General features: G+C 45.6%; 1 protein-coding gene across 1 annotated transcript; it reads right to left on the bottom strand.

The window, feature by feature from the left end:
• Positions 1–586: 586 nt before the first annotated feature.
• Positions 587–17,887, bottom strand: scaf1 (SR-related CTD-associated factor 1). Its single transcript, XM_056288340.1, has 6 exons — positions 17,758–17,887; positions 3,608–7,284; positions 2,508–2,590; positions 2,038–2,352; positions 1,733–1,861; positions 587–1,496 (listed from the first exon to the last, which is right to left on the bottom strand). The coding sequence occupies exons 2-6, from the start codon at positions 7,173–7,175 to the stop codon at positions 1,338–1,340; spliced, it is 4,254 nt and encodes a 1,417-aa protein (XP_056144315.1). The 5' UTR covers positions 7,176–7,284; positions 17,758–17,887; the 3' UTR covers positions 587–1,337.
• Between the last annotated feature and the right edge of the window lie 208 nt (positions 17,888–18,095).

Genomic DNA, 18,095 nt, shown 5'->3' with positions numbered 1-18,095 from the left:
GCAAGCGTAAGGATCTGAGCAACTTTGAGAAGGGCCAAATTGTGATGGCTAGCTGACTGGGTCAGACTATCTCCAACACAACAAGTCTTGTTGGGGCTTCCTGGTATGCAGTGGTCAGTACCTACCACAAGTGGTCCAAGGAAGGACAGCCGGTGAACCAGCAACAGGGTCATAGGTGCCCAAGGCTGTTGATGCGCATGGAAAGTGAAAGCAAGCCTAACTGGTCTGATCCCACATAAGAGCTACTGTAGCTCAATTTGCTGAAAATTAATGCTGGCTATGATAGACAGGAGTCTGAACACACAGTGCATCGCAGTGCATGGGCACTCTGACCGGTCAGAGTGCCCACGATGACCCCTGTCCATTGCCGAAAGTGCCTACAATGGGCAAATGAGCATCAGAACTGGATCATGGAGCAGTGGAAGAAGGTGGCCTGTTCTAATGAATCAGATTTTCTTTTTCATCACGAGGACAGCTGGGTTCGTGTGTGGCGGAGGCAGTGTGATGCTCCGGGCCAGTGTTTCCCAACCCAGTCCTCAAGGAACCCCTATCCTGCAGATTTTCTTTGCAACCCTGAATAGGTACTTGTTTGTAGTTATTCAACCAATCAGCAATGAATTATTCAGATGTTGCACACCTTGCATAATTAAGTGCTGTGAGGTGATTGGTTGAGTAAGTACAAGCAGGGCTACCTATGCAGGGTTACAATGAAAATCTGCAGGATAGGGTTTCCTTGAGGACTGGGTTGGGGAAACGCTGCTCTGGGCAATGTTCTGCTGGGAAACCTTGGGTTCTGGCATTAATGTGGATGTTACTTTGCCATGTGCCACCCTACCTAAATATCGTTGCAGACCAAGTACACCCTTTCACGGCAATGGTATTCTCTGATGGCAGTGGCCTCTTTCGGAAGGATAATGCACCCTGTCACACTGCAAAAATGGTTCAGGAATGGTTTGAGGAACATGACAAAGTATTCAAGGTATTCCTTTGGCCTCCACATTCCCTAGCTCTTAATCCGATCGAGCATCTGTGAGATGTGCTGGAAAAACAAGTCTAAGCGATGGAGGCCTCACCTCGCAACTTACAGGACTTAAAACGAGTCCATGCCTCTACAGGTCAAGAGCTGTTTTGGCAGCATGAGGGGAACCAACACACCATTAGGTAGGTGGTTTTAATGTTTTGGATGATCGGTGTATACAAGATCGTATGGCAGCACAAGGGAATGTGAGAATATAAAAACAATCAAAATAAAATCAGTCACTCAGTGGCATCTGTGGGGCCAGGTCACATGCATTGTTTTTTCAAGAGGAGGGGGCATCCACCCCTCAATTAACTGATCAGGTGGAGGAATGGAATATGCCCTGCTCCCGATCCTCCCTTTCCTCCTCGTCCATCTTGCGTCCGTGCTTCCTGAAGTACTTGTACCGCTGGACGTACAGTTTGACCAGGTTACTCACTTTGACGGGGTTGATCTCTCCAGTTCGGCTGTGGCAGATCTGTGCAGCAGACACAGGGACATGGCATTACAACACACTAACTGTCAACATGTATTTACAATTGGATATCATAAATGTTTATACTTTGTTCGTGTATGTGGTCAAATCCTCCTACAACTACACAGATACTCCCAGAAGGATACGGGTGTAAAACAAGACAAAAAAACTGCATGAACACTCATCATATATGGTTGTGCAACTTAATTAACTTGTAATAAATCGCGTCCTTTGCTTACTTTGTGCACAGCTTTCCTCAAAATGTCCTTATATTCATCTTTGTTGATATCCTTTCGTTGGTAGTACGGCTTGATTGCCAGTTTTACCTCCTCCACTGCACGCTCCTGAGTATGGAGCTTCTTCAGGTACTTGAGGGTGAGCAGAGATGGATCAGAGACAGACTGAATAAAGTAATGCTCCATAAAAAAAGTAGGATACATTTTCTATGAGAATGCAAAATGAGAAAGTAAGGTTTCCTCCAAAGTGCAACTAAGTCTTCACTGCTGCATCACTTCCTCTATGAACACAAGACCAGGTACTTTACCTTATCAGGGTCTTTACTCTCACTATCCCAACCAGACTCGCCAGAGCTTCCAGTTGCCCCCGACAACCCAGCAGCTAAGGGAGGAGGTGGCGTCTGTGCACACCCTCCACCTATGGACATGCCAGATTTCAAATGGGAGGGTGGAGTTTTGGTGCAGCCACCCAAAGGCAGAGAGCCATGCAGAATGAACTGGGCAGGGCTTGGGCCAGGAGGTGGAGGCAGAGATGGAGGGGGTGGGACCTGTGAGGATAAGGAGGAGGCTGAGGAGAGGGGAGCGTGCTGCTGCGAGTGGCTCTGATTGGCCTGAGAGAGGATCTGCAAGACAAATAAAATGCAAGTTAATAGCAATGGATTTAAGCTCCATAAATTTTGTTTTGGTTTTGCTTATGTTCAAAACTGAGAACCCTGAAACAAGACAATTGGTAGCAAAAAACAAAAAATCAAATGTGCACATGTGCAAGCTGTCTAACCTGGCTGGTTGCTTGAATGAATTCCTGCGCTTTGGCTCTACTGGCGATATTGGCTTCTTCCATCTTGAAGAGCAGAGCAGTCACTGAGAGAAAAGAACGCAAGAGCCTTGTCAAACTTTTTCATGCCACAGGAATGTTAAAAGATGCATCTATTGTTGAGAAAATCTATCTCAGACTCTTACTTCCAATTAGGAAGACTTCTATTTAGTATTTGTCTTAGTTAATTTACTTAACCTTCTCTGTTGTTGATTTGGAAAATGCAGTGGGGAGGCACAATGATCTGAATAGCAGATTTCATAGCTTCTCTGGTACTATGATTCCATTTATACCCTTCATTAACGTGCAATCTATATGTAGGTAAGTTATCTGAATAAGGAAAAATGCATATTAACGCAAGGTGTAAATGAATGCAGCACACTTTGTGATCGGATCTTTAAAGCCATCTCTGGAGTTAGTCTGAATTTCTGTCAGAAACAGTCAGGTGTAAATCCAACCCATACGGTGTACTCACATTGGTGAGATACTATTGCTCAGGGGGCAGATATGTCATCCCTGTGGCCAGTATTGCCAACCATACTGCAGCTTATTCTTTTGTTTGATTCAGACAAGTTTGGTATGAACCACTCCCACCATGGTAAACAAGTCACTATAGTAAGATTCACAGCAGTTGCAAATATGATGGCAGCAAAACAACATGCTGTTACTGATGCCTCAGTTTTTATAATTATCTCTTCAATTGAAAAATATATAATTTTGTTTGATCGTTATTTTTGATGACAATAGACAGTTTTCTATCTTTCCACCCACTTGATTTTTTTTGCATATTACATATTAAAAATCAGATCCAACCATCACACAGATACAATGCTGACCAATTGAATACCAGAATGTATACCAGTTGTAAATGCTAAAGGTGTGATCGCATTATTCTTTATCCAGATACAGATTGCACGTTAATAGCAGATGGGGTTTGTGATCATGCTTTAACTAAATTTGGATGTGGAACATTGTGAGACCCCTCTGATGGACCTAGGGATCCCACTTTTAAGAACCGCTGACTTCAGCCAAACCAAAGAAGCCAGAACAGAAGAAATACTCACGAGCAAGAACTCCTCCTGCTGTACAATCCACTCCCGTCTGAAGACTCCAAGGGAGAGGTGGAGCTGCAGGAGGGGGTGGGGGAGGAGGAGGGGGCTTGCTGGTAGATGAGGAAGAAACTGAGGAGGATGAGGAGGAGGGGTCTGATGAAGATGGCGGGAGCGACAGGGATGCAGGGGCAGAGCCTGAGGAAGAGGATGAGGTGGAGCAAGGCGGCGAGGCCAGAGATTTGGGTCCATCATCGGGGGGGAGAAGTTTCACGTTGGGCACAGACAGGGAAATGCCAAGGCCTGCCCCCTGGGAGTTGGCGAGGCCGGGTGAACTGGAGGGAGGCAGGTTCAAGGTGGTCTGTGTGGGGCCATCTTCAGTGAGGAAGGAGGGCTCGGGTGTCTTACAGCTGCTGTCCACTGTTTGGGAGTCTGGGGAGGACTCTCTGGTGTCCCGTGCCGGAGCTGTGGAAGGAGGGGGTGTGTGGGGTGGCGAAGTAGAGGGTGGGGGTACACTGGTGGAGGAAGAGGAGGAAGAAGAGGAAGAGCAAGGTGTTGGGCCGGGTGGGACCGTATGTGGACTAAGCGACTTGTTCCCTCCTCCAACTCCTGACTGATTCTCTGAAGAGACTCCACCCCAGCCCTCAGAGCTGGGTTTTGACTGATTGTCATTTCCATCTGCCAATCCCCCAGCACCGGCTTTGTTTCTCGTCTTCTTCCCCAGTCGCCGCCGGCGCTTGGTTGCCAAGGACGATGAGGAGGAAGAGGCAGAGGAAGAGGTGGATGTGGTGGAGCTAGGCTTTGCCTTCTCTGATTTCAACACAGCAGGACTAGTTGAAGAGGAAGAAGGGGGTGCAGCCAGGGAGCTGCACTTGCCCACCTTGCCGAGATCTTTAGTGCGGCTGCCCAGTGACAGTGGCTCTGAGCAAGGTTTGAGAAATGGAGACCTGCTCTCATTGTCCCTGCGGAAGACCACGGCAATGGAACCGCCCACCACAGGGCCCCCAGCACTCCCTCCTGGACCTCCCACCCCTAGTAGCTCCATACCAAGCTTCCCTGAGCCAGCCGATGCCCCTGTGGTGCTGCTAACACCTTCCCGCACAAGCACTGACACTTTAGATTGCAGCTTGCCTTTACGGTTGCCCCCACTCTCCTTCTTGGACTTGCTAGAGCGACTGGACTCTTTCCTACTGTTTTTTTCACGCTCCTTGTCCTTCCCTAGCTTTCTACCCCGCTTGGCTGAAGGGAGCAAAGGTGAGATAGGGGCAGAAGTTGAAGCGGTGTGTGTGGGCGAGAGCGAGGAAAGGCTTTTGGTTTTAGTCCGAGAGGAGGAAGAGGCAGATAATTCCAACTGACCTGTCTTCTTTAATGGGTGGGATTTCTTCATTGGGTGATGTCGTGTTGTTTTTGAAGTGGTTTTAGTTTTGGGGCTGGGGGCTGAGGGTTCTGGGGGAAGTGCAGCAGGTGGTGTGTCCTCCAAAGAGGGGTAGTCTGAATCAAGGGCCTCACCGTCCAATGACAGCATGTCTATCTCAAGTTTATCAGAGTAGTGGTCCGAATCGTAGCTATGATATCTAGGTGGGGAAATGGATCCTGACAGGCTCCGGCAACTTCTGTCATCCTCCGCCTCGTCAACAGAGTGTCGTTTCCTCTTCTTCCTCCTCTTGTGGGGTTTGTCAGAGTCTTGTGTGGGGCTACGGGGGGAGGCCGGGACATGTGGTGGGGAGCCAGGGACTGTGGTGGTTGTTGTTGTGGTAGTGACTGTGATTGTTCGCTTAATGGCAAAAAGGTCAGAACCGTTAAGGTCCTGTATAGACGGTGGGACCACAGGTCGACCATCTCCACGTCGGTCACGTTCCCTGTCTCTGTCCCGTTGCCTTTCCCTATCCCGTTCTCTTCGTTCCCTGCTTCTTTTGGAAATCTTGGAACTGTCCCTGTCTCTGCTGCTTGAGTACTGCCTGCCCTCCCTCTCCCTATCACTCTTTCTGCGACTGGAGTCTCTACCTCTGTCTCGCCTTCGGTCACTGCTTCTGCTCTGGTCTCTGTCTCGCTCCCTCTCTCTCTCTCTGTCTCGGTCCCTGTCTCGGTCTCTCTCTTTGCCTCTGTTCCGTTCCCCATCCCGGTGGCGCTCTTCAGAAAGGCTTGAAAAAGAGTGTCGGGTGTGCGGACCCCTTCCTGGCAGATTGTGGGACCGTGAGGTCTCTGGGCTGTTCTGTCTTCTCTTTTTCCTCTTTCGGCTGTTGCTGCGGCTGCGTCTCCGCCTCCCTTTCTCTTTGCTGTCACTCTTTGGTTGGCGCTCCTTGTTCCTCTCACTCTGGTCCTGGCTCGCCTCCTTCTCTTTCTTTTTCTTCCTCCGTCGCTCCTCCTTGTCCCCTGCCTTCCTGTCCTTGTGCTTGCGCCGGTCCCGGTCCTTGGAACTCTTGGAGGACTTGCGGCTCTTGCTTCTCTGCTCAGGGGTGAGGGTCAGCAGAGGGGAGGCAGAGGAGGGCAGGGGGGAGGGTGGGAGGGCAGGTGGTAGTGGGGGCTGGGGAGACAAAGAGGAGGAAGTGGGACAGGAGCGGTATCTCTCCTTCCGCCGGCTGACCAGCTTCCTCCGTAGGTCCCCAACCCCAACAATGAGAGGCTCCTCATCCGGCTCCATGTCCCCAGCCCAGTCACCCTGTGCGCAGACAGACACAAACCCATCCCCATCTAACACCCTTAGGATCCGCTCCCCACCGAAGAAGGGCCCACCAGACGGCAGTGGGAGAGGAAGAATACCCCCCCCAGCTTTCTTGCCACTGCCATCTCTGTCTGAGGCAACAACAATCTCCCCCTCCTCGATCTCAGACAGGTCAGAGTCTGCACCATCCCTCCTCCCCCGGTCTTTCCCACGCTCCCTTGTTCTGTTGGGATCCCGGTCCAGCCTTCTTTTCAGTGTGAGTGGGAGGGATGCCGCTGGAGGGGAGACTGAAGGGAGTGTATCAGTAGAGTCTGGGGGAGGCTCCCTTTTTGTCTCTTCATCGCCCCTCTCTGTGGCTCTCTCCACCTCAGCCTTCCTCTTCAGCCCTCTAACCTCTCTGATATCACTGCCCCTCTCCTCTGTGCCATCAGATGCCGGTGAGCCAGTTGGGTCAAAGGGGTCATACTTCTCACCTTCCTCCTCCTCATCCTCGACCCTTCTGTCCCTTTCTCCCTCAGTAGGATGGAAGGGATCATATACCTCCAGCGCTCCACCCTCCAGTTGCCCATCCACACTCTGACAGGCAATTTTGAGTCGGAAGGAGGGATCAGAGGATAAGTTAGTTGGGGGAGGGGTTGAGAAAGAGGGAGAAGCTAGGGAAGCAGAGGTTGAGGATACCAAGTCTCTTGGCACCTTGGCTGCCCCTGCCCCCTTGGCGTGATCCTTCACATCGTTATGGTAACCTGTCACTACGGCACTGGGGGAAGAGGATGTGGAAGACGGCGAAGATGGACCGGAGGATGGAGACGAAGCAGAAGATGAGGGGGAGAATGGAGGAGGGCTCTTAACAATCTCTGTAATTCCATGAGGAGAGGGGGCAGCAGGCCTCCTTTTGAAGCCTGGAGCTGGGGTTAGCTCCATGGACTGGGAGGACAGGAGAAAAAGCCAGCAGTATTCTAATGTTCCTCGTACCCAGGAATGGAGTGATAAAGGGAAATCCACACCGGAGTAAAAGAATCAAGAAAGAATCCTGTAAGGAGAGATAGAAAACATGGTCACTTAAACAGGTATTTAGGATTTACAAAACTATCTTAATTACGATGACACACAGAGCCAAAACTAATATGTGGCACCATGGGGCAATACTAGACAGAGCAGTTGAACAGACAATAAACATAAGACAAATGTCATGGACACTGACAGCAGCAAACTATCTACAGATAGGGCTCCAGACTGCGGCCAACTGGTCGCATTTTGCAACCGTTTTTTTTCCTTACCCCAAAAGTAGCACCGATGCAACAGCACAATTAATGGACATTTAGGGGGGGAATTTTTTTTTTTCACAGTCTGTTTGAAACTGTTCTGATCCGACTGTCCCTTATGAATGTCTACAATAAATCTTGTCACTGTAGAATTGCTAACGATGCAACTATGGACAACTCCTGCAGGCTATATCCCTCCGTATCAGAGTTGCTATAGCAATGTTTACTCATGCGCAATTTGCGCATTAATTATTGCAGATGGGCTACTGATAGCAAACATTGAAACCAACGTGGATAGCAGTAAGTGGCAATGAAATGTACTATAAAGTCATATTTTCTGCCAAACACATCAAGTGCTGTACCCAATAATGTTACAGCAGATGAGGCACAAGGGGAGAGATGGGAGACCAACGAGCCAGAAAATGCTACTAAAAAAAAGAAATACCAGGGCATCCGGGTAGCATAGCGGTCTATTCCGTTGCCTACCAACATGGGGATTGCTGGTTCGAATCCCTGCGTTACCTCTGGCTTAGTCGGGCCTCCCTACAGACACAATTGGCGATGTCTGCAGGTGGGAAGCCAGATGTGGGTATGTGTCCTGGTCGCTGCACTAGCGCCGCCTCTGGTCAGTCGGGGCGCCTGTTCGAGGAGGGAAGAGGAATTGGAGGGAATAGTGTGATCCTCCCACGCGCTACATCCCCCTGGTGAAACTCCTCACCGTCAGGTGAAAAGAAGCACTGGCGACTGCACATGTATCGGAGGAGGCATGTGGTAGTCTGCAGCCCTCCCCGGATCAGCAGAGGGGGTGGCGCAGCATCCGGGACGGCTCGGAAGAGTGGGGTAATTAACCAAATACAATTGGGATAGAAAGGGGGAAAATTTTCAAGAAAAAAAGAAATACCATTTCTGACAGGAATGGCTAGATGAATTTCCTTGGTTGAGGTTCAACAAGGAAAAGAACAAAATGCACTGTGCAGAGTGTAGTGTTTCCAGTGCAGGCACGACAAAGTGTGCTCCAACCACAAAAGACTTCAAACATGAGACATTAAAGTTGCACAACAATAGCATGAGACAAAGTCTGCAGAGACGCATACATCACCCATCAGGCAGCTCCTCTCCCCAGCATCTTTCGGCAGCAAGAGAGAGCTATCCTGGCAAGTGAGAAAGCCGAGTTTAGTCTAAACTTCAATACGGCTTATCACGTCACTAAAGAGGAGATGCCCTTAACAAAATTCAGATCCAAAATTATGCTGCAGAGGAAAAATATGCTAACTACACTGCGAGGGCTGTTTATTGAGGTTATAACAGACACAATGGAGAAACAGGATTGCAGCTGAAATTGCCACTGCCCCCTACATGGCATTTATCATTGACTGTGACACAGACGTTTCCACCAAGGTTGCGTATGCATGCATAATCAGAATGGGGAGAAACCCATGAACATTCTGATTGGACACAATGAAGTTCAGAGTGTCAGCGCTGAAGGTGTGAAGACTTATGAAGTAAAGTTTTCAATTCATATTACAAAATTAATTTCCCATCGTTAACTCTACAATTCATTGTTGTACTGTATGCATTAAATGTAGTATTACTTGACCCATTCTGCATCTGTATTCCAACCTAGTCAAACAATAGCTAAGCTGTTTAATTGAGATATGTTCTGTAATTTAGTAAAAGAATCATTATATAATAATGAAATCGTTTAATTCTTTTTTTATCGAAAAAAAATCTATGCAGCAACAAAACAAGCTTTTGCTGGTCTTGCAAACTGTGAAAACTGGCTTGAAAAACTGTGGCCATGGGTGCAGATGGTGCTGCAGTGAACCTGGGACACAAAGTGGGAGTAATAACCCTTGTCCAGGCAGAGGCAGGGAACTACATTGCCCCTTCAATTGCATGCCACACAGGTAGCGACAAAGTATATCAGCTGTCTTTATGCATGCTCAATAGTATATCAGCTCTGTCGTTCACAATGAGCTAAATGTGTAAAATATCAAAATGAGCTTTATTTTAAACAAGCTACTTTGTTGTATGTTGAGAGAGTGGAACTGGCCCGGCTGTCAGTAAGAGACAATCCAATAATTGGGACATTATACAACTTGCTGAATATGGCGTGGAAGACGTACCACACCATATTGAGCAAGTTCTCTACTCAATATGGTGTGGAAGATGTACCACTTTAGTTAAAAGCCCTTGGTGAAAAGCTGGGCGTGAAGGGAAAATTTTTAAAGCCTGGTTGAAGGAGCTGTACTCTTGTAGACCCTGGACAGTTTACAGCTGTCTATGTCCACATAGACCACTTAACCAGTACTTCAGCAAATGCAAACATTGCTGGCAGGGCTGAAAAGGTGCGAGTAGCCTGCATCATTGCCGTTATTGACTTGTGTAATTCAACATTATTGAAAGTCTTAAATCCTTTTGTAAGAATAGTGAATGCATGTTATTCTTAGTTATGGCTGAATGCATTTTGCAGTTATCAAGCTCAGCTTGCTGCTCAAGAGAAATGATGTCATTCTATCTCAGGTAATACTGGGAGATTAAGACATCTTTGAGTGACATGATTTTTAACCAGACCAAATAAAAAAATTAATCCTTTCTTTGACCCAACAGGCTGTCAGTGGAATTGGGAACCTCGTTGTTAATGTGGCGTTAATGGTACCAAGGCCAAAAACAGGCGGTAGATTAATTCAGTTCATAACAGCCATGCAACTGTAGAGGGCAAACACAACAGTGGAGGAAATGCCACGATTTAAGTTTCAGGTATCTTGATGTAACTCGTGGCTTCAATCAAAATCAGAAGGCATTCTGATTGAAAATTAAAGAAATAAGTATTTGTCATAATAATTGTGACTTCAGGATTTCAGCATTTCCCAAAGTGAAGTTGGAAGACTGAATGTGAAAGACAGCATCCAAACCACAGCTCCAAGACTACCTCAAGCAATAATAGATACCACCAATACCACAACAACACATCTTCGGAACTGATTTGGTTGCCTTCTAGTAGGGCTGCACAATTATGGCCAAAATGATAATCATGATCCTTTTGATCAATATTGAGATCACGATTATTTATCACGATTATTCATTGATTTTAGGGACAAAATATTTTTATTGAGCATTTTTAAATAAACAGAGCACTGCTTTAACTTCCACGTTGTGCTACATTCCTGCTTATTGGGCGTCCGGGTAGCGTAAAAGTATATTCCATTGCCTACCAACAAGGGGATCACCGCTTCGAATCTGTGTTACCTCTGGCTTGGTTGGGTGTCCCAACAGACACAATTGGCCGTGTCTGCGGGTGGGAAACCGGAGGTGGGTATGTGCCCTGATCACTGCACTAGCACCTCCGCTGGTTGGTTGGGGCACCTGTTCAGTGAGGGGGGGGGGGTAGCGTGATCCTCCCACGCACTTCGTTCCCATGGTGAAACTCCTCACTGTCAGGTGAAAAGAAGCGGCTAGCAACTCCACATGTATCGGAGGAGGCATGTGGTAGTCTGCAGCCCCCCCCGGATCGGCAGAGGAGGTGGAGCAGTGACCAGGTGGGCTTGAAATTAGGGTAATTGGCCAGGTGCAACTGGGGAGAAAAGGGGGGGGGGCACAAAAAAAAATTCCTGCTTATTAATAAATCTCTGCATCAAAATAAGACAAGGTTCTTATTCACCTGAATTCTGTGCATCTCTTAGAAGCAAAATATAAATGAAATTGTACCCAAAATGTAGACTAACTAAAAATAAATATGCTACCACATAACGCAACTAAATGAAAACAATTCAGGCCTATGCAGTAAAGGCAATAATATAGTGTTTACAGATTTTTGGCAAGAAAGACCAGCCTGTCAACATTTTCTGGCTTGAGAGATGAGCGAAGGCAGGTCACTACATTTCCCCCAGTGCTAAAGACCTTCTCTGAAGGGGAACTTGTGGCCACAATGTACAAGTACTTTTATGCCGGTTTTGACAGTCGTGGGTAGTCTCTGGTGTTCCCTCCACCAGTCCAGCAGGTCCTCCTCTCTGTCAAGGTTGCCTAATTGTAGGTAAGACTAGCTCAGAGGCTTTAGCTTGTCGTTCCTGGTGGGGTCTTGGTGTGGTTCTCCCAGCAGTCTTGGAAAAACCTCCCCAAGGTCGTCTTTTTCTTTGAAGTGGATGGATCCTCAGCAGTTGCAACGCGGGGCTCAGTTGGGCCTATCTCCTTGAAAGGTGTATGGTAAATAAAATATGAATACCAAGTTCAATCTAATGAAACATATTTAACATCCATATCCAGAAAGTAGAAAACAGCACATTGCAGCACTTGATTTCTTAGCACATTTTAATCCACTTCATTTCATTCATTTATAATAAATTCTATATCTTTATGTAACCACGATAATTACTACTACCATGCCTGCAGGCGCAGTTCTTGCCATCTCAGAAGTCAGTCTGGCTTGGATTAGTGCAACATTGTCCTCACTGATGTATCTCGGCTTGAACCATGGATCAAGAGCAGAGGTCATGTCAAGCAGTTCTTGTGTCAGAGGATCCTTGTATTTTTCATCCAGGTCTTGATGGTGCATGTTAGATCTGGCTCATCATCCTTCACTTTCTGGATAGAGGAGCTAAAAAGGTGGAGGACTGGCTTTACAAAGGAAACACTGATATACGTTTCATTGGAAAGCGCATCAGTAAACTCAATCAGAGGGCGGAGGGATTTGTTGATGGCCTCCAGGACATCAGTGTCCTGCCATGTGGGGATGAGGTGTCGGGCCTTTCCGTCAGCAGACAAGACATGAGCAATGGTCTTCTGCTGCTCCAGGACTCTTTCTATCATGGCCTGCCTCGAGCCTTACCTTGTGGGGCACTCCGTCTTCAGTGCATGCTCTGGAAGCTTCAGGTCCCTATGTGCCTCTGCTAGCTCCTTTTTACGCCTCCAGCTGTAGGAGAAACTGCTCACCAGCTTTTTGCAAAGACCCACTGCATGGTCAATCCAAGGATCTGTCATCGCATGCTCTAAAAAAGAACATGAGAGATTCATATGTAAAAGTAAAGCACAGAATAAAACCTTATCTGCTTCGATACACATTTGATAAACCTCATATTATTGATATATTACTATTGTTATTAAAGTATTCACTCACATATTAACACAATCAGCACAGATTACATACAATTCATCTTCAGATTACACAAAATATTTCAATTAATTACATGCACATTTTTCTTTTTTAAATATATCCTGCTACTCACCTATTGCTAGATGGAGCCTGTGGCCAAAGCACTGGAGCCTTGTCCATTTATTCAGAGAAGCTGCCTTCACAACGTTTGAGCTGTTGTCTGTTGTAATGCAGACAAGTCTCTCCTGCAAGTTCTAAGAGGCCAATGCTTCCCTCAGTCCCTGGGCAATTGATTCTCCTGTATGGTCTTGTGGGAAAAATTACATTTGCAAGCATTGACAATTCATTTTAAAATCACTGTCGATGTAATGAATTGTCAGGCTCAAGTACAGCTCCATTGTTCTGCTTGACCATAGGTCAGTGGTAGTTGCAAAGTAGTCTACGGCTGTGACATCCCGCTCGATTTCCCCTCAATGTTTTGCATACAGTGTAGGTAATGCCATTTTGGAAAAATAGTTGCGTGAGGGGATCACATATCTTTTGTCCAGTGTGTTGACCATTTTCCTGAAGCCTTCATTGCTCACAGTATTTATTGGACACATCTTTGGCCAAATGGAATGCGATTGCGTTGGTTATTTCAGTCTGTCTTTGGGAGCCGGATGGATACGATGACGCGCTGTACAGGGTTGCTGTTATGGATGTCTGAGTTGACGATGGACAAGGACGGGGATTCAGTGAGCTAATGTTAGCAGCGTTATTCTCCTTGGCCTTCATATGCAGTCATCGTACTGCAGTTTGTGGTGTTTTATCAGGTGGTTGAAAAGATTAGTTGTGTTGCTTTGTGGCGCGCACACAATTCTATGGCACTCTTTGCATATGACTTGTTCTTGGTTGACATCACTTGCCCTAAATCCAAAATATTTCCAAACAAGGGATGATGATCCATTTTGAGGGACTAGCTCTTCACCTTCTGCTCCAGACATTTGATATTTGTTTTGTCCTTTCTCGTCTACTCTGGACTGCAGCCGCAACAACCAGAAAATTTTTGCACAGGCTGCCGCTGCAGGGTTGGTGCTTAAAGGGAACAGCTGTGATTGGTCAGGTAGGTAGTTTAGGAAGCACTTGATTTGATATGCAGTGGCGCGTTCCATGAGCGGAGAATGTATTTTAAACATCAATATCGCAGTCGATCATGTTCATTTAATTGTTGGAAGCCAACATTGTGATCGCAATCAACATTTGATTAATTGTGCAGCCCTACCTTCTAGGTAAATTGCTTTACTTTATTGGTTTCACTGCACCTGAAGCGACATGATGGCTGTCTATATATACACTTTTTTTTCCATCTGTTTTTTTTGGGGGGGGGTTGGGGGGGGGTTCTATAGGCAGGACAGGGAACTCAAGAGCCAGCTATAGCCAAGGTAGTCAGCTGCTTCAACATCTTTAATCATGATTCCTGGCAAGCTCGGAAGGACAACCATTTAGACTATGGCGCTGAGAAGCTTGACTTGCTGTTGCAGCATTTCTCCCCTATTTTGGAAAGGTTAATTAAAACTTATCAAGTATATCACATTAGTTTTTCTATATTATCATTGAAACAAGTTGATGTTAATCCTGCCTCCTTATATTATCCGAAACAGATGTGACAAAGACCTGGTTAAAGATGAGTTTCAGTCAATGAAAATTATGATCTTCATCTCCTTGATGGAAAAAAACTGTCTGGGACTATGTCTTTATGCATGCTCAATAATCAAGGTAAGAAAATCACAGAAAGTTAAATCAGTTCATCTGGACACAACATTTATTGAAAAAAAAAAGTTTCATCACTCCACAGTGTAATACTCTGTTTGACAGAGCCATCTTACGATGTCGTGGTTGCAACTATTCTCCAATCCTCTGTAAATAGTACACATGGCCATTGTAACTCCAGTTAATACTCACGGCAATTTGCATATGAAACCGATCATTTTTCAGTCGTTATGCCACTGTTTATAAGGGTGGGGATACCTGCAGTCAGTTGAGATGGAAGAGGTCACTTAGATGAGTGATGAAACGTTTCTCTCTCATTAAACGTTGTGTCCAAATGAACTAATTCAACTTTGTGATACCAGGGACTATTGCAGACCATGTTGACCAAGGAGCCATACTCCTCTGACTACAAATTATGAATGTCATCCAACAATTACTGTTATCAAAAAAGTGTTCTTTTAACTGTCTTTTTTGTCTTTTCAGGACATCCTTCAACTGGCCCATATCATGCTTGTACTCCCTGTGTCTTCAGCTGTTTGCGAGAGGCTTCTCTGTCCAAATGAGAATCAAGTCAGATATGCGACCATCTCTTCACCAAGACACAGTGGGGAACATGATCGGAATAAGTATCGAGGGGCCAAACTTGGAAGACTTTGATGCAAGCGAAAGTGTGCACAAGACTTGAACAAAGCAAGAGGCCAAGAAGGCCAAACTACAAGTCCTGGCCAGAGGATTGTTCGACCCAAGATGATTTTTTTTTTTTTTGTAGGAGGGGAACACTGGGTATGTCTGACAGTATTTTTCTTTTAACATTATCAAGCATTTGAATTTTGCCCAGGGTTATGTTTCCTGCCTGTGGTCGTGAGTTTTACACGCCACATATTAAACAGTGTTGCACTTTATTTCATTTAAAGTGCTTAGGTCTGATCAACTTCTGTACTATGCTATAAATGTTGTATGGCTATGATTTAAAAGCAAAGGTGGGAATAAATTTTGATTAAATGTTGTGAGTGACAGACTGGGATTTTTTAAATTTATTTATTATATGTTGATAGAGTGAAGAGTCAACTCCTTGATGCAGTCATCAAAAGCATGAGGAGCTACTTCAAGGACCTGGAGAGTGACAAGATTCTTGAGGCAGTTGCAAGTTTGTTGGACCCAAGGCAGTGGCCTGCAGAGGACGTAGACCTGGCCAGTTACGGAGCAGACCATCTCCGTGTTATCACAAACCACTTTGCTGACATACTGGGTAGGGTGCGTTGTGACAGGGGTCAGTGACAGGCGTCAGGTAAAGCACCAGGAGTGGTCAAGCACAAAAGTGTTGATCAAAGCGCTGCCCCAGGTCCAATAAAGCAAGGTATGGGCAGAGTTTTTAACAGACCCTGGTAGGCTGCAGAGCTTCCCCAACCTGCTGATGGTGGTTGAGCTGATCCTCCTGCTCCCACTATCAACCGCTGCCTGTGAGCGGGGCTTCAGTGACATGAAGCACATTAAAACAGATTGGCGGAGCAACCTTTCAGTTGAAATATTGTGGAGACTGCTATACATTAGCATTGAGGGGCCAGCAGTTGCCAATTTTGATGCAGAGCGTGTTGTACAAAGATGGCTGTCAGTAGGACAGAGAGCACATCGGTGTAATTAAGATTGGTATGGTTTCATTAGGTTTTTAGATGTGAAGCATCTGCTATAGCCTGTTCTATACTCACTCACACAAGGTTAAGCTCACTCGCTCGATCACTCACAGTTAATGAGTCCATCTCTGGGGAGAAGGATGGACAGATGGACGGGGGAAGTGTTATAACATTTTCGATATACAAGAATGTTTGTTGTTACGCATCTATGACACACTGTCCTTGTTATGTTTCATTTACTTAAATAAAGATTAAACATGACGGGTAACTATAGGCTTTGTTGTTATTCGATAACAACTAATAAACAATTTGTATAGGGGCAAGTAAAAATTGACTTTGGGCAAGTAGATTTCTGACCCATTTGCCCAACCTTAATGTTGAACCTGTAAAACACCTGTTTACCCAAATCAATGACAATATCGAGCTGCATTGTCATGGTGAATATTCTGACAGCACATCTATAAACAATATCTGAAAAAGTTGGGAGTTGTACTCCCACTGATAAAACCCACCCCTAATGTCCGAAACCACTCAAATAGCTGGAAAATCATGTTTTTCACTGGAATGGACCTTAATAATAATAATAAATTTTATTTGTACAGCAATTTTCATTGTCATAGACAATCTCAAAGTGCTTGACAATGCAGTTAAACAATAAGTGTTTGGTGTGTACAGGACTCCATCATTAAATACCATCAGCTAAATGCTAATAAATCGTGGTTGTGCCTTGTATTGTTTTAGCAACTTCAGCAGGTAGCCAGCTTCAAACAGGTTGTCTGCAATTACTACTCTAAAAGCTACCTGAAAGCTTGAAATTGAGATGGTAATCTTGTTTTGCCACCACGCCTAGTGCAAAAGAAAAAGAGTTGATCTAATGCCCTTGGTATTACACTTGGTCCTTGCAAAAGGCAAAAAGCGCAGAGATTTTTCCACACACCAGCTAACATGACTCATCTCCAGTGCTCTCCATCAATCACTACGATAGCACCAGCCTCCCTTATTTACGCCTCTATTCGTCATACACATTCTCCTCTGGGGAAAAAAATGAAGCGACCCCCCCCCTCAATAATCAATCCATCAACATCAGATGACACATGATCGGTATAGAATGGTCGCAGACCTTCTAAGTTAGACATACAAGGGAGACTCAAAAAGCCAGACTTCCCCTCGTACCGTCAGATCAGGGGAGCAGGCTCTTACCTCACTTTCTCCTCAGTCTGTTTAAAATCAGATGGTCACCATTCAACACATCATAGTTGGCATACAAGACTGAGTGACCAACGCCTCACTGATCTTGCTATGGGTTTCATAACCTTTTCATGTGTCGTTGGGTGAGAGATACTCTATAGACAGGTACATTCAGATCGCGGGCTAATTTGCAGATAACTACGTCCCTGACATTCACCACACAAAGCTTAGGTGTGTCTTCAGTAAATATTTATTTTCTAGTTAAATCCAGTCTTCCATGTCATTTGTTGGCAGACTTGCGAGGCCGGCTCCTACCAGACCGGTGAGACAAACTGACGCGGACTGGTGAAACCTAAGCCATCTGTTTTAGATAACTGTGTTGACCGCAAGCCAACCAGATAGTCTTCATACTCCACAAACCCGTAAATCACATGCGTTGTATAAGCACATTTTATTCTATAAAGGTTTGCGACATCAGCAAAATATTTTTGCAACCTACCCAGCTAGCATTAGCCAGTGTAATGCTAACCAACACAAGCTGATGTAGCGTTCGGCTCAAGGCTAATCAGTGTGTATGCTATTACCTTTGATTCTTTTATTTGTCGAGTGAGAATAAGACGGTACTCCTCCAGCGGATATTCTTTCACAACGTAGATTAAAAAATTGAAATACAGGGTCTCATGGTATCTTTTCCTTTTCAAAAACACAAATGAGGCCCATCCCATTAAGAGCCGCCATTTTACTTCCCCTCAAACCGGCCGGCAAGGGATGATGGGAAATGTGTTTTTTTAAGCAGTTGTCCAACAACTAGTACTACTACTAGTACTACTACTACTACTACTACTACTACTACTGTCCACATAGACAGTAATCCGGGCCTCGGCCTACTTCATCAATTTCCCTCTGAAGCTATTATGCAAAA

Source organism: Lampris incognitus, chromosome 10, assembly GCF_029633865.1.
Source record: "Lampris incognitus isolate fLamInc1 chromosome 10, fLamInc1.hap2, whole genome shotgun sequence".
Lineage (NCBI taxonomy): Eukaryota > Metazoa > Chordata > Actinopteri > Lampriformes > Lampridae > Lampris > Lampris incognitus.
This window is presented reverse-complemented; position numbering and strand designations above follow the sequence as displayed.